The sequence below is a fragment of the Neoarthrinium moseri genome (genome assembly GCF_022829205.1).
Source record: "Neoarthrinium moseri strain CBS 164.80 chromosome Unknown scaffold11_Wmoseri_CBS_16480, whole genome shotgun sequence".
Classification (NCBI taxonomy): Eukaryota; Fungi; Ascomycota; class Sordariomycetes; order Amphisphaeriales; family Apiosporaceae; genus Neoarthrinium; species Neoarthrinium moseri.
Genome location: NW_026055125.1, coordinates 669,597 through 682,053, shown reverse-complemented (window position 1 = coordinate 682,053; position 12,457 = coordinate 669,597). Strand labels below are relative to the sequence as shown.

Sequence of the window (12,457 nt, the reverse complement as noted above, 5' to 3'; positions counted from 1 at the left end):
ATGCGTGCATCCCACTTCATACGTGGGCTCTACTCTGCCACCGCCGCCTTGGCAATGCCATCGCATGCACGGCAGGGGTCCTCACTTCCCCTGCCGACCAAAACCATCTTCCAATTCCCGTCCCCGGGGCACTGGGCCGAGAACATTGCCGTGCGCGAGAACGGTAACCTCCTGGTCACCCTGCTCCTGCCGGCTGCCGAGCTGTGGGAGATCGCTGCCCCGTACTCGGCTGCGCCAAGGGCCGGGTTGGTCTACTCCTTCCCCAACCTAACGGGCCTCGTGGGTATCACGGAGACAGCCCCGGATACGTTTGTCGTGGCCGGGTCCAACTTGGCCAACGTGTCGGATATCCGCTCGGCGGTCTGGGAAGTCAGGTTTGACGGCGACCAGGCCACCCCGCGGAAAATCGCCGACCTCTCCGGCACCGGGGTGCTGAACGGCGTCGCTGCGGTTCCCGGCTGCGGCAAGTCAGAGCCCTCTGCCGTGCTCGTGGCCGACTCGATCAAGGGTCGGGTCTACCGCGTGGACACCAAAATGAACAGCTGGGAGACTGCGATAAGTGTGCCTGAGATGGCCCCTGTCCGCACGGTCGGCATCAACGGGATCAAGATTCGGGAAGGTTATCTGTATTTCGACAACAGCGAGACCACATCGTTTTACAAGATCAAGATCACCTCTACCGGCTTCGCCGCGGAAGGCGCAAGTGCGGAGCTGGTGGCCAAGGTGGATGGCGAGCCGTTCCTGGATGACTTTAGCATCGGTGCCGATGGCGCGATCTGGGCAGCCTCAAACCGTGGCTACACGGTGCGCCGCATCAATGTCAGCAGCGGCAGTAGCGTCGTCGTGGCAGGCTCGGCGACCAGCACGACACTCCTGGGAGACACGGCGACGGCCTTCGGGAGGGCCGAGTCGGATCAGGCCATCCTTTATGTCACCACAAGTGGCTTCAACGCCACGAACGTCCCCTTGGAGGCGGGCAAGATTGTCGCTATAGATACGTCTCATTTTGTATAGTAACATAGGATAGTCTGAAAATATATATGGTCACATATAGTGTACAAGTGTCGTTCTTAGGAGTTACTCCTTGGCTGCATGACGAAATAGCCATCGTTTTCAAGCCCAAAATCTTGAGACGGTATGTGGCCAAAAATAGGCGCCTTCTATCTTCCAGGTGTTAGCATCGTGAACTTGAATCTCAGATAGCGAGTATGGGAGGGTCTTGGGACAGTGACATATCAGATATCGGTGTCTAGGGCAAAGTAAAGCTCTGCTATGCTCCAAGAAGTCACAATATCCGGTCTCAGCCAGCGGTCCAATTGCGACAGGACCGTAGTAGATAACTAAAGTGTGTACTTGATATTATGTTTCAATAGTATTGATTGTCTGGGGCGGGTTGGAGTACTCCGCCTTCTTCTCCGTGCTACCCTTTGCTAGCGAGAGGCATGTTCTCGTAAGCGACTGCAGGTTCAGAGACAGTAACAGTGCCCCTTCCATAACTCACCATTCCATCCATCAACGGCCTCTCATCATACCCGAGTGGCAATGATAGCCCAGAGCCTTTTCTCTCTTTCGTCTTGCCCCTTTGCAGGTCTTTGGTGTAGGTAGGAAATCTAGCATTATTCGCCCTGAGATGGGCTTCTATACAAGGACTCTTGCGATATGTTCCGTAAATGCAACCATGCATATTCGCTTCAACAAGGACTAAAACACATCCCATCCGCCTCAGCGTTTGGCGCGCTCCGCAGCAGCAGCACTCATGCTGCCCACGGTCTTCTCGACTGCATTCGTCATGGCAAGGCCAACAGGAGTCATTGTCCCGCTGGCGCCTGGGGCAGGAGTTGTGCTTCTGGTTGGTGGCGCAGACCGGTTGTGTGCCATGTGGGCACGAACCAGGTGGCCAGCTGCAAGTGCAGAGCAGAGAGACAGCTCACCGGCAAGAACAGCGGCGCCCACAATGCGCGCCAATCTACGTGAGTTCTCACCAGGCGTTGTGGGATGAGAACCACGAACACCAAGCAGATCAAGCATAGCACTCTGCGGCTCGAGAATAGTACCACCGCCAAGAGTACCAACCTCAATAGACGGCATGGAGACCGAGATCTGCAGAGAGCCACGGAGACTGAATCTTGTTAGTCAAAACCTTAGCACTGATGGGAATCAAGACTTACTTCTTCATGATGGTGATGCAGTTGGCACTTTCCACTACCTGTGCCGGGTCTTGTCCAGTGGCAATGAAGATAGCTGCAACCATGTTGGCGGCGTGGGCGTTGAAACCACCAACAGATGCAGCCATAGCCGAACCAATCAAGTTCTTTGAGATGTTCATTTCCACCAGAGTGTCGACGTCGGTCTTCAGAACGGACTTGACCACGTCGGCCGGGATGATGGCCTCTGCCACTATGCCCTTTCCACGTCCGTCGATCCAGTTGATAGCAGCGGGCTTCTTGTCAATGCAGTAGTTTCCAGAGACGGTGACAATCTGCATGTCCTCGAAACCGCCTTCTGTGGCCATGACGTTGAGAGCATGTTCGACACCCTTGGAGATCATGTTCATGCCCATGGCATCACCAGTCGTTGTCTTGAACCTGATGTAGAGGTTTGTTCCAGCAAGAGCGGTCTTCATAGTCTGCAGTCGTGCGAATCTACTTGTAGAGTTGAAGGCGTTCTTCATTACGGTTTGTCCAGCCTCAGAGTCGATCCAGTGCTTGGCGGCACCAGCACGCTCAAGGGTTTCGAAGCTCACGCAAGGTCCACGAGTCATCCCATCACCAGTGAGAACCGTGACGGCACCGCCACCGGCGTTAATGGCCTTGCAACCTCGGCTGGCACTGGCAACGAGTACACCTTCAGTCGTAGCCATGGGGATGAAATAGCTCTGGCCATCAATGACAAGAGGGCCGGCGACGCCAACAGGGATAGGCATGTAACCAATAACGTTCTCACAGCAAGCTCCCAAGACGAGATCCCAGTTATAGTTCTGGTAGGGCAGCTTCGATCGCTCCAAAACATTGGTAAGATCCGCGGTAGCCTTGGTCCTGGCAATAATCGACCGACGAACCTTGACAGCTCGAGTGCAATCCTTGAGACTTCTCTCAAGAGCGTAACCAGGAACCTTGCCCTTTAGAGACAGCGCAACAACTTCCTCGTCAGTCAGATCAAAGATACGCTTCTCCGCCAGGAGCTTCTCAAGATCAGCTTGGCTTCGGGAAACAGTGGGAGTCCTGGGGCTTGGGGTATCTAGCGTTGAGACCTTCGGTTTCATCAAGAGTTGGTCGGCTTCGTCGTCTGTCGAGGCAGGGGTGAGCGGTTTAGATGGAGGGGCCCTGTGAGCTTGGGCCTGTCCAATTGCGGGAAGAGTAGCATTCTGCGAGTCGTTGAACCTTTCGGCCTCAGCTAGCTCCTTGGGGTCGACGGGATGACCTGGGAGGTTGGGGTCCTTGATGCCCGATCTGGCAACATTGAAAAGATAGCCGTTCAAGGCGACACTCATCGCGAGTGCGACAACGATCCACTTAGACAAGATGGGATCCTCGAGGCTCGTCAGCAGGCTACCGACCATGCGGCCACCCACACCGTAGTCGCCAAGCTGAGCGTAGCTGTCACCATCATCACCATGTCCACTATCCACGGGAACGGCGTAGTGAATAGATGGGAATTCGAGCTCGTACTTGATCGGGGTCAAAACCGTGACAACAGTCGTACGGCCGTGGCCTCGGGCCATGTAGAGAACCTCGTCAAGTCCGTTTGACGCAACCTTGAAAGGATCAACCGGGGGCGCGGTGCCAACCCCCCCAAGGCCACCTGCCCAAGATGAGATGGTCGAGAATGTTCCGGGTGTCCTGAACGGGATGGAGCAGAGGTTGGCAATGTTGATTGCGAAGAATCCAACTACCATCCAGAACTTAAACTTGGGTACGCTGCTGCTCTTGAAATCCTGACCAAACAGGAGAGCCTTGCCGTCCTTGCTATCATTGCTGCTGGCAACGTTCTCTGCGACACGGCGGCTGAGGCCGTCGTCTTCCAAGGCCCTTCTCATCTCGACATGTCGCTTGATACGGTTGATTTCAAGCTTGATGCAAAGTATAGCGGTGTAGAAGGTAAAAAGCAACAAGCAATCGAAGAAGAGAATCCAGGCTGCCAAGAAGCAGAATTGCTGTAGTCCACCCTGGACGCCAGAGGCGGCACCGACGGACAGCACCAAGATCTCCAAGACGTAATCACGAACGATCTCATAGCCCGTATCCTTGATAGCCTTGTGGACTGCATACTGGATCACATTGTCAGGTGGGCTCGGCGACCGCTTGGACCTACCACTGGAAGACGAGTTGTCCTCGGGCCGTCGGTGATCCAAGGCGTGGGAAAGGACTGCCTTGGTCAGGACAATGTTCTTCTCAAACCCGATGGTTACGACCAAGAATGGCAGGCCTTCAGAGAGAAGTACAACGGAAACAGGCACACCGAGCTTGGTGGTGACATTGAGGCCGAACAAGAAGGCGAAGGTCGAGGAAAAGAGCACACTAGTTGCCAGCCATACATTGGAGCCCATTTTTCTCATGCTCAGGAACAAGGAGACAAAGGTCAGGTGCATAGCCAGGTACCCAAGCACCATGATGATGATGTCGAGGCTCTCGGCGTTCTTGAGCAGATCCAGGAACTCGGACCATGCGTTCTGGAACCAACGCACCAGACTGTTTCTGGTTTGGACTCTGGCAGCCTTCATAATCCACATCTTCTTCTCCTTCTTGCCGGATGCGGTCTCCAAGGACTCCTGGCCGGGAACATCATTGGGGATCTCTTGGGCGGCAGTCAGGAACTGGGGGCCTTCGCTGTACTTGAGAGAGAAGGCCAAGGCGCTGTCCTGGGCGTAGGTCGTCAGGGAGTTGGAAGTTGACGGGAGGTGGGAGATGGAGAGGTTGCTGGGCAGCGGGACGATGTGCGGTGATGGCGCGGTCTGGGGCGCCTCGGGAGAGGACTCGGGAAAGACCAGGGTCACCAAAGCCAGGTGGTCGGCGTCCTTGGGAATGTGGGCGTCAGACTCGAAGTTCTGCCATTTCCACGAGGTCTCAGGACCAGCAATGAGGTTTCGGCTGCCTTCTACCAGAGAATCCCAGTCGGCTCTTCGGACGCCACGGGTGGCATCGACCAGGCTGTCCTTGACTATGCCGACGTAGGTGGTGCTTGCCAGGATGGCCACGACGCAGATGGTGTAGATGGGGTGGACGCAGGCTATCTTGGAGACGAATTGGAGGATGGGGGTGAACTTCTTGTTCACCTTGGAGGGCGGAGACGGCTGGCCATTGGGCTGGGCGCCGCGGAAGCGGGAGGGAAGAAGCGTAGAGGCGATCATGTTGAAGCTATCGCGGATGCATTGGCCGGGGCTGCGAGGCTGTTGTTCGTCTCTAGAGATGCAAGTCGTGTCAGCAGAGGGGATGGGCAACAATAGACACGAGCGCAGAGCGGTCACAGACCAAGAGCAAAGGGCAGAGGGCAGAGAATAAAAGAGTAGAGGGCAGCAGGCAGCATCTCGGTCCCTGACGCGGCACTGGCATATCTGGGCGCTGCGCCTCCGAGGGGCGGCCGAGATGTCATCCACGCGGACGCTCACGTTGGGGGCTTGCTTACCAAAGAAAAGTGATCTTGGGGGGGCCAAGACGTGTGTGTCTCAAGCCTGCCGTGTTGAATTGGCGCAGCTGGTCGCAAGACACGCGGTCAAGCCGGACGTGATGTTGCAAGAGACCGGTGTATTAGGAGCAAGTGACGCCCGCCGGTCGAGGGGCAAGGCTTATCTGCCGGGCTGCGGTCCCCGGATGTCGTCGTCGTAGGCACGGATGGACCCACGGCAAGTCTGTGAGGTTCGCTGTCGCACCTGGTTCGGGGCTGGCCTCTCGGGAGTTCGTTATCGGCCGCTGGTCCGGAGATGCTGTCGCGACAGTTGCAATTGGGTGTTTTCCGACAAGGCACGACGGATCAGAAAGGAGACACGTGAGGCAGCCGGGTCAGGACATCGGTCAATTCAAAGGGGGCACGGCCAAGTGGGAATCGGTGAAGAGAGAAATTTCCCATGTCCATGAGTTATTGAGCGCTAATCCAGAAAATTACCGGGCCCACCAGAACCACGTTAGACGTGCAGCTCTAGCGCGTTAGGGGGGACACTGTAGTATGCGCGGCTCACCGCTTGCCGCTTCAGGTCCCCCAGAAGGCCCCCAGGTCGCCCCAGAGGACCCCCAAACCTGCTGTTTGGGCTGTATGGTCCCCTGGCGCGTGGGCTGACCTCGCAGGTCAGGTCCAACGGGTCTACGGGTCTACGGGTCTGTCGATGCAAAGCCCGCAGGCCAACCTGGCAAGCGGCCCAAACCAAGCCCACCTGTGCCGCACCCAGTCGGCCAGATCTCCAGTCTCGACAGTCTCCCCGAATGAGCACAGGCAATCAGCAGCCACCTGTCCTGCTGTTCGTGGGGTTCCAAGGTTGCGATCTGCCCAGCCAGCACGCCCGGCCCGCGCGTGCTGTATTCCGGGCTGCCGTGCCACCACCCAGCAGGCCCAGCGCACCCCCAGTGCCCATCACCCCTGGCGTTCTGCACCTATCAGCAGCTGCTGTCGGTTCCAGACGAACTCTCTAGCGCCTGTTTCATTTTGCCTTGACGGCTTGGCGTCCCTCTCACAAGGTTGCGGAAACCTCCTCAAGGGCGATGACGGAGCCGACCTGAGGGGTGCAAGGGTGCAAGGGTGCAAGAGGTGCAGCTGCAGCAGCTGCCCCGTGGTTGGTGGTGTATACATGAAAGTACACAGATACATTGTAACCAAAGAGTTGTCAACTTGGTACGCGGCAATTGCCGTCGACAACTTTCGGCGTCCGTCTCATCAAGAGTATATGCCCGGCTCGCAAAAGTAGACAGGGGCAATAATTGTCGAGGAGGGACACAAGCGTCTTCCACTACCACCGAAAAGTCTACTACCGTCAGACTGCCTTGACTGCAAAAATTCCTTGGAGGAAAAGGGGGGGCTAAGCTTAGTCCCAGCCGCCGCCCTGCTTCTAGCGCCTCACCAGAATCACGCCAGTTAGGTTACTGCCAGTGTTATTCCGCGACGATCGTCACATCTGACCCCAAAATGCCTCTAACGTAGATGTTTGGTTTTCCTACCATGCCATATAGTACCTTGACATAGCCGTTCTGTGATGCAGCCAAGTCTTGGGTGGCAGTATAGTCTAGTTCAGTGTAACAAGACCAGAGCCTACATACAATCTACGTCAAGTCCCTAGAGCCTTATCACAGCCCGGCTCCCTTACAAGCCACTGATCGCATGACCCAGCATTTGTCTCATCTGACCCCTCCAACAGTGTCTTGCAAAGCGGGCGTTAGAATGCCGTCATCAGTCTCTGAACTGCAGCACTTTCCATGCTCACGACCTTGACACCTTTGCCCTCAAGCCCCTGGCGAACCTTCGGCCAGCCCTCCGGGTCCACTGCCCGCGTGCCTTCGTCAACGATGAATGTCTCGAAGCCCTCCTTTGCAGCGTCCACGGCGCAGTTCAACACGCAGTAGTCGGCAGCCAGTCCCACAACGTAGACATCAGTCACGCCCGCGTCTTTCAGCGTGCCCGCCAGTCCGCTGTCACACCCCCTCGGCTCCTGAAACGGGTCGTAGAACGGGCTGTACATTTCCACCCGGTCGTCTTGTCCCTTCTCAATGATCTTATCAACCTTGCCCGCCTCCAATTCAGGGACTAGTTCCGCTCCTGGAGTGCCTTGCACACAGTGGACAGGCCAGAGACGAGTCTCATAGGTCTCATTGGAATTGGCCGGGTTGGTTATCGTAATGTAATCCGTAAAGGGCTGCTTGCCATCATGGTTTGCTGCAAACGAGACGTGCGACGGCGGGTGCCAGTCCTTCGTTGCAATCTTGAGTACAAATGGGAGCGAGAGCAGCGCATTCACAGAATCTGCGATGTCTCTGCCACCTTGCACCGCCAGGGAACCGTTCTCGTGATTGTCAGCTATCATCTACACTCGTGAAGCTCAGCCGGGGATCTCACTGGCGGACAAAAGTCCTCTTGGAAGTCGACCACGATCAGTGCTGGTTTGAAGGCCGCCATCGTCGGGTTGATGGCTTTTCCTGTCCGCTACAGCGATGCCATATATGGCCGCAAAGACTCCAGTCAAGATTTCGATATTGAGCTTGGGGCAGGTCGAACTTGCGTATGTCACATACCTCGTGGTTTGAGTTCCGTGCGGATAGGCTTCTTCTGGAAGCTAAGGGCGACATGGTGGGGCACGGCCCCGCGGGGCAAGTCTTCCTGTTGCTATAGCTCCATGTCACTCTAGGTATGCCCTCGTTTGCAACTGACGGATTACTGAATAATGGTAGCTGACACCATTTCTTGAATCTGTTCAATCATGTATATGCCCGGGTTCGGCACACCTTTCAGTCAATTTCTCTAGTCCTGCAAATCAGGCGCAGTAGTTGATGGCTGTTGCTGCCAGTCAATATCACAACTTCGTTCGACAGAGCAAGACTCCAGAAGAAAATGTACACTCGTAATTAAATGGTGTACACTGACTCCGAACGTTTGAATTGACTATGCGTAGCCGTGCTCATGATTTCGATGTAGCCGTGAGACTATCTCGAGATAGTCGGGTTCGTTCTCATAATTGAGAATCCCTCTTCTGATGAAAAAGTCAAGCATGATAAGAGCTTTCCCTGGAGTGCATCGGCCCATTCTCATGGCCTCGTTCATTTCCTTCATGTCCAGCAATACGAATTCCTCTACTTCTCCATCTTTTGGGACGGGTTGCAACTCCGTAGGGAGCTCAAGCTCATATATCAACCGAGTATCGGGGTTAAGACGTACTCCTTGACCTGGAACCCGTTCCTGGGTGATGTCGAGATAACTTACTGCGCCGACTGCAATAGCGGCTTCTTGAACCATATCAGGCGGGATGGTGGCCTCCTCATCGGCTTCACGAACCAGCGCCTGCAGAGGGCTTTCATCGCTGCGGATTCGCCCGCCAACGGTGCTGTCCAGTAGCCCTGCGTAGGTCTGTTTATGTCTTGCTCGCTTCTGTAGCCACACTTTGAGGCCATCTATTGTGTTCGTATACGCCAGAAGCTGCACTCCGTAAGTGGTGATGCCGAACAAAGGCGCCGCAGCGCGCTCCAAGCTCAGCAGCACCGAGCGCCCAGGGCCATAAACAGCATTTTCTTCGCCAGTCCAAGCCGAAAGTTCAGGCAAAATGCCACTATTCCTCATGGAGCGGAGAAAGACGTCCATGCGGGCATCTCGTTCATCGCGAGATGTCCCGAGCAGGGTAACGGTTCGTCTATCAGGATCGATCCGCCAATGCGCCGATCCAACTGGAATCTGACTCTTCACATACGAATCCAAGCGACCGACGGGCTGAGTGCAGCGCTCAAGCATAAACCACCACAGCCGTGCAGGCTCCCGCGGCGATCTTGGTCCGTCAGCTGAAGTAAATATTTTGGCCTATAACTCCGCCAGCGTTACATGCGGAGCAGACTCACTTGTCGCAATCGTTGACAAGCTCAAGATTGGACTTGCCTACTGAAGCGGCAGTCATTTTCAAGTGATAAAATCAGCGCAGCAACTTCAAGCTTCGCACTATGTGTGATCGTTAGGGAAATGCATCATGCCACATACGAGCGTTGCCAGGTGTTTGGAAGATAGCAAATGGATGCCTTGGATGACCCACCGGCGACTCGCAAGTCGGATACGTGATCCTAACCATGGACAAGCTGCCTTTCTTGCAGCCGAGCAATGGGCCTTTTGAATTGTATTTTCATTCACCTAAACATTCCATATTGTGATCACTGTTTTGTCTCCGTCCAAATTGAAACTGAGTTCACGTTTTTCCAATATCACTAGTCTATGGGATCCGGATGGTAGATTATACCATCTGATCCGGGACGATGGGGTTCACCACAGATGTCGTCTTCAAACTCCAGTCGATCTGGAAATTCTCGTAACCGCATAAGATCAAGAGGTTCCACGCGTGGCCGATGAATGTGATTTGGACCCCCGTAACTGAAGTTCGGATCATTCACCTCCTCAAAGCAACGGAACACGGCTTCGCGGCCCTGTCTGATGGTTGCTCTGTGTGCTTTTGAGCTTTGCCCAGGCCCAGGACGCCTTGGACGTTCGAATGAGTTCCATTCCTTGCTGCATCTGTTGGCACCCGATCCCAGGTTCCTCCACGTCGTCAAAACCAGCGCACGAGCAGCCATGCCTGGTAATTCCACGGCGTTGACTGAGAAATCCGTAAAACAAGCCGAACAGCTCCCAGGGCAGCCAACCTCAGCCTTGTCGATTTGTTTCTTTTGGCATGATTGAGTGCACTTTCGTCCGTGGCAGAGGAGACAGCGCATCTCAACACCAACACTCGGGTACGATAGTGGTGCAAGAGACTGATCTCCGAAATCTCTCTTTTTAGCACACTCGTTCGACTGAGGAATCAGATTCCTTCGTATATCTTGCTTCCAAGTTCGATGTGGACATATATGATCCTCGAGACTATTGACAACTTCGAGGAGGCTGTCAATGACCTTTTCAACCTCCCAGGAGCCAGAAGCAGGTACTATGACGGTCTGGGCTTTGGTGATCAGGCGGCCTTTCACTATACGAGCACTCTCGCATCGTTGTATATAGAACCTATGGCCCATGCAGTCTCTTTCACATGTCCGCGTCTGCCGAAGCTGCTTCAGAGCGTTTGCACAGTTTTCGCCTCGATGGTTCTTCCCCATGATGAGTGAAACAACATTGAAATGTAAGCGTTTATGAAAGCTCGTCTCGGGGAACGGCGTAATTCTGGCGCAAGGAAGCGAGCTGGCTCCTTGTCTCGAACGGAAACTAGCATCCTGGAGAGAAAGCATTGGCGCATGCAATTTTTGACGCCATTGACAGGCTATCAGGCTCGACGAAGCGAGATCTTTCTCCAATCGTTGGAGAAACCGCATTCTTGACTTTTTGCTGAATGATTGGGCAGCGTTTAGGCCCAAGCGCCGCAGCATCGTACGGGAAGTTAAGGCGAAGGATATGTTGTCAGTGTCTGGCATATGTCTGCATATAATAGCGGTAAGCTCGGTAGGTAGCTTCTCGATCCAAGCCGTGGGTGATATTGGCCTTCTTAGTAGTCTGTTCCTATACCTCCCTTTTATTCGCGGCTCGTACTGGAGCCCGCAGGTATGTGCAGATTCCACGTGCTTCGGTTGCTTTTCCGGCAATACGGCCGGATCGCTGGAAGAATAGTACGCATCCTCCAATTTCTCTGCCTTCTTGCGTCTTCTCAGTGCGGATCTTGACTCCCGCCTCGGCCGTTCTATCTTTTTAGGGTCCGTCTCAATGTAAGATCCCAGTCGAGTCCAGCTAACATGCTCTGTGAGCTTGTCCTTTCCCTCTTGCTTCGCAGAGGTAAACCTGACGTGCTTGGCCTCGATTCTGCAGCGTCCTTTTGCTGTCCAAGATGCCTTCTTAGCGCTCTTCAAGCACTGTCTTGGTCGCATCTTAGCTGCATTGTCTTGATGGTGAATGCAAGTGGGATATAATTATACGGGGGGAGTCTTGGGTCGTGCTTGGAATTTTGAGGCTCAAATAACATATATCGGCGCATTATAGACCTATTAACTTGGAATATTACTCGGAGACCCCTAAGAATATTCGTGCTAAGTTATTCGGTGGTCCTGTATTGTGTAATTTACATAATGTACATTTTCTTTTCTGAACAATGTGCTTTACAGCCTAGAAAACCACGTGCCGAGTAAGGCGATGCTTCTCTAACGTGCGTCAATAGTGGCGCTTAGCTAAAAACAATCGCACGTCATAAGAATCGGCGATTGGCTTGGGAAGTGTGCTCATATGTCTTCTCCATAAGTATCGCGCCTGCCCAAGGGCCCCTGGCCATGCGCCAGATTGCGACGGCACTGTCCTGGCTGGTCACTGGAAACATTAGCCACTAGGATATTTGCTACACTCGATATTGTGGAACCAAAGCAAGATTTTAAACCTTACGGTATTGCTTGCGTGGAATACGATTTCCAAGAGCCTTTGCGTTCGTCAAGGAAGGTTCAGCTGTTGCCTGGATTGTCGACTCTCCCCATGAGTCACATTAACTGCTCATTTGCCATCTCCACAGGCACCAACACTTCACGGTTTCTTATACAGAAACCCCAAGTATAAAAGCAGGCTCTCTTCCATCTGTTTCTTAGATTTCTTTTCCCTTTTCTTACTATCCTAGTGCAAGGGTGTGACACATGCCAGTGAGGATTCGTCTGAGGCTGTGGTTGCTAGTTGAAAATTACCTAATGACCAACTCTCAGTCTTTGTATTGGACTAAGGAATTTTTTGAAATCCGCACTTCTCTATCGAAGACTTCTTTACTCTTTCATTGTGCCATGTCCTTCTTTGGGTGGGTACGAAGAAGGGCTCATCACAGCGCAGCGGCGGC

The 12,457-nt window shown here is 54.0% G+C and overlaps 5 protein-coding genes across 5 annotated transcripts; 1 reads left to right on the top strand and 4 right to left on the bottom strand.

The window, feature by feature from the left end:
• On the top strand, positions 1–1,014 carry JN550_004348 (uncharacterized protein; the record flags this gene model as incomplete). Its single annotated transcript, XM_049315853.1, has 1 exon — positions 1–1,014. One exon carries the CDS (start codon positions 1–3, stop codon positions 1,012–1,014), a length of 1,014 nt encoding a protein of 337 aa, XP_049173886.1.
• A 708-nt stretch (positions 1,015–1,722) lies between these two features.
• Positions 1,723–5,347, bottom strand: JN550_004347 (uncharacterized protein; the record flags this gene model as incomplete). The annotated part of the gene is made up of 2 exons (XM_049315852.1): positions 1,723–2,119; positions 2,169–5,347. The coding sequence occupies 2 exons, from the start codon at positions 5,345–5,347 to the stop codon at positions 1,723–1,725; spliced, it is 3,576 nt and encodes a 1,191-aa protein (XP_049173885.1).
• Positions 5,348–7,357: 2,010 nt separating this feature from the next.
• Positions 7,358–8,094, bottom strand: JN550_004346 (uncharacterized protein; the record flags this gene model as incomplete). Its single annotated transcript, XM_049315851.1, has 2 exons — positions 7,358–7,981; positions 8,035–8,094. The coding sequence occupies 2 exons, from the start codon at positions 8,092–8,094 to the stop codon at positions 7,358–7,360; spliced, it is 684 nt and encodes a 227-aa protein (XP_049173884.1).
• Positions 8,095–8,577: 483 nt separating this feature from the next.
• On the bottom strand, positions 8,578–9,577 carry JN550_004345 (uncharacterized protein; the record flags this gene model as incomplete). The annotated part of the gene is made up of 2 exons (XM_049315850.1): positions 8,578–9,451; positions 9,522–9,577. The coding sequence occupies 2 exons, from the start codon at positions 9,575–9,577 to the stop codon at positions 8,578–8,580; spliced, it is 930 nt and encodes a 309-aa protein (XP_049173883.1).
• A 301-nt stretch (positions 9,578–9,878) lies between these two features.
• Positions 9,879–10,757, bottom strand: JN550_004344 (uncharacterized protein; the record flags this gene model as incomplete). Its single annotated transcript, XM_049315849.1, has 1 exon — positions 9,879–10,757. One exon carries the CDS (start codon positions 10,755–10,757, stop codon positions 9,879–9,881), a length of 879 nt encoding a protein of 292 aa, XP_049173882.1.
• Positions 10,758–12,457: the final 1,700 nt, after the last annotated feature.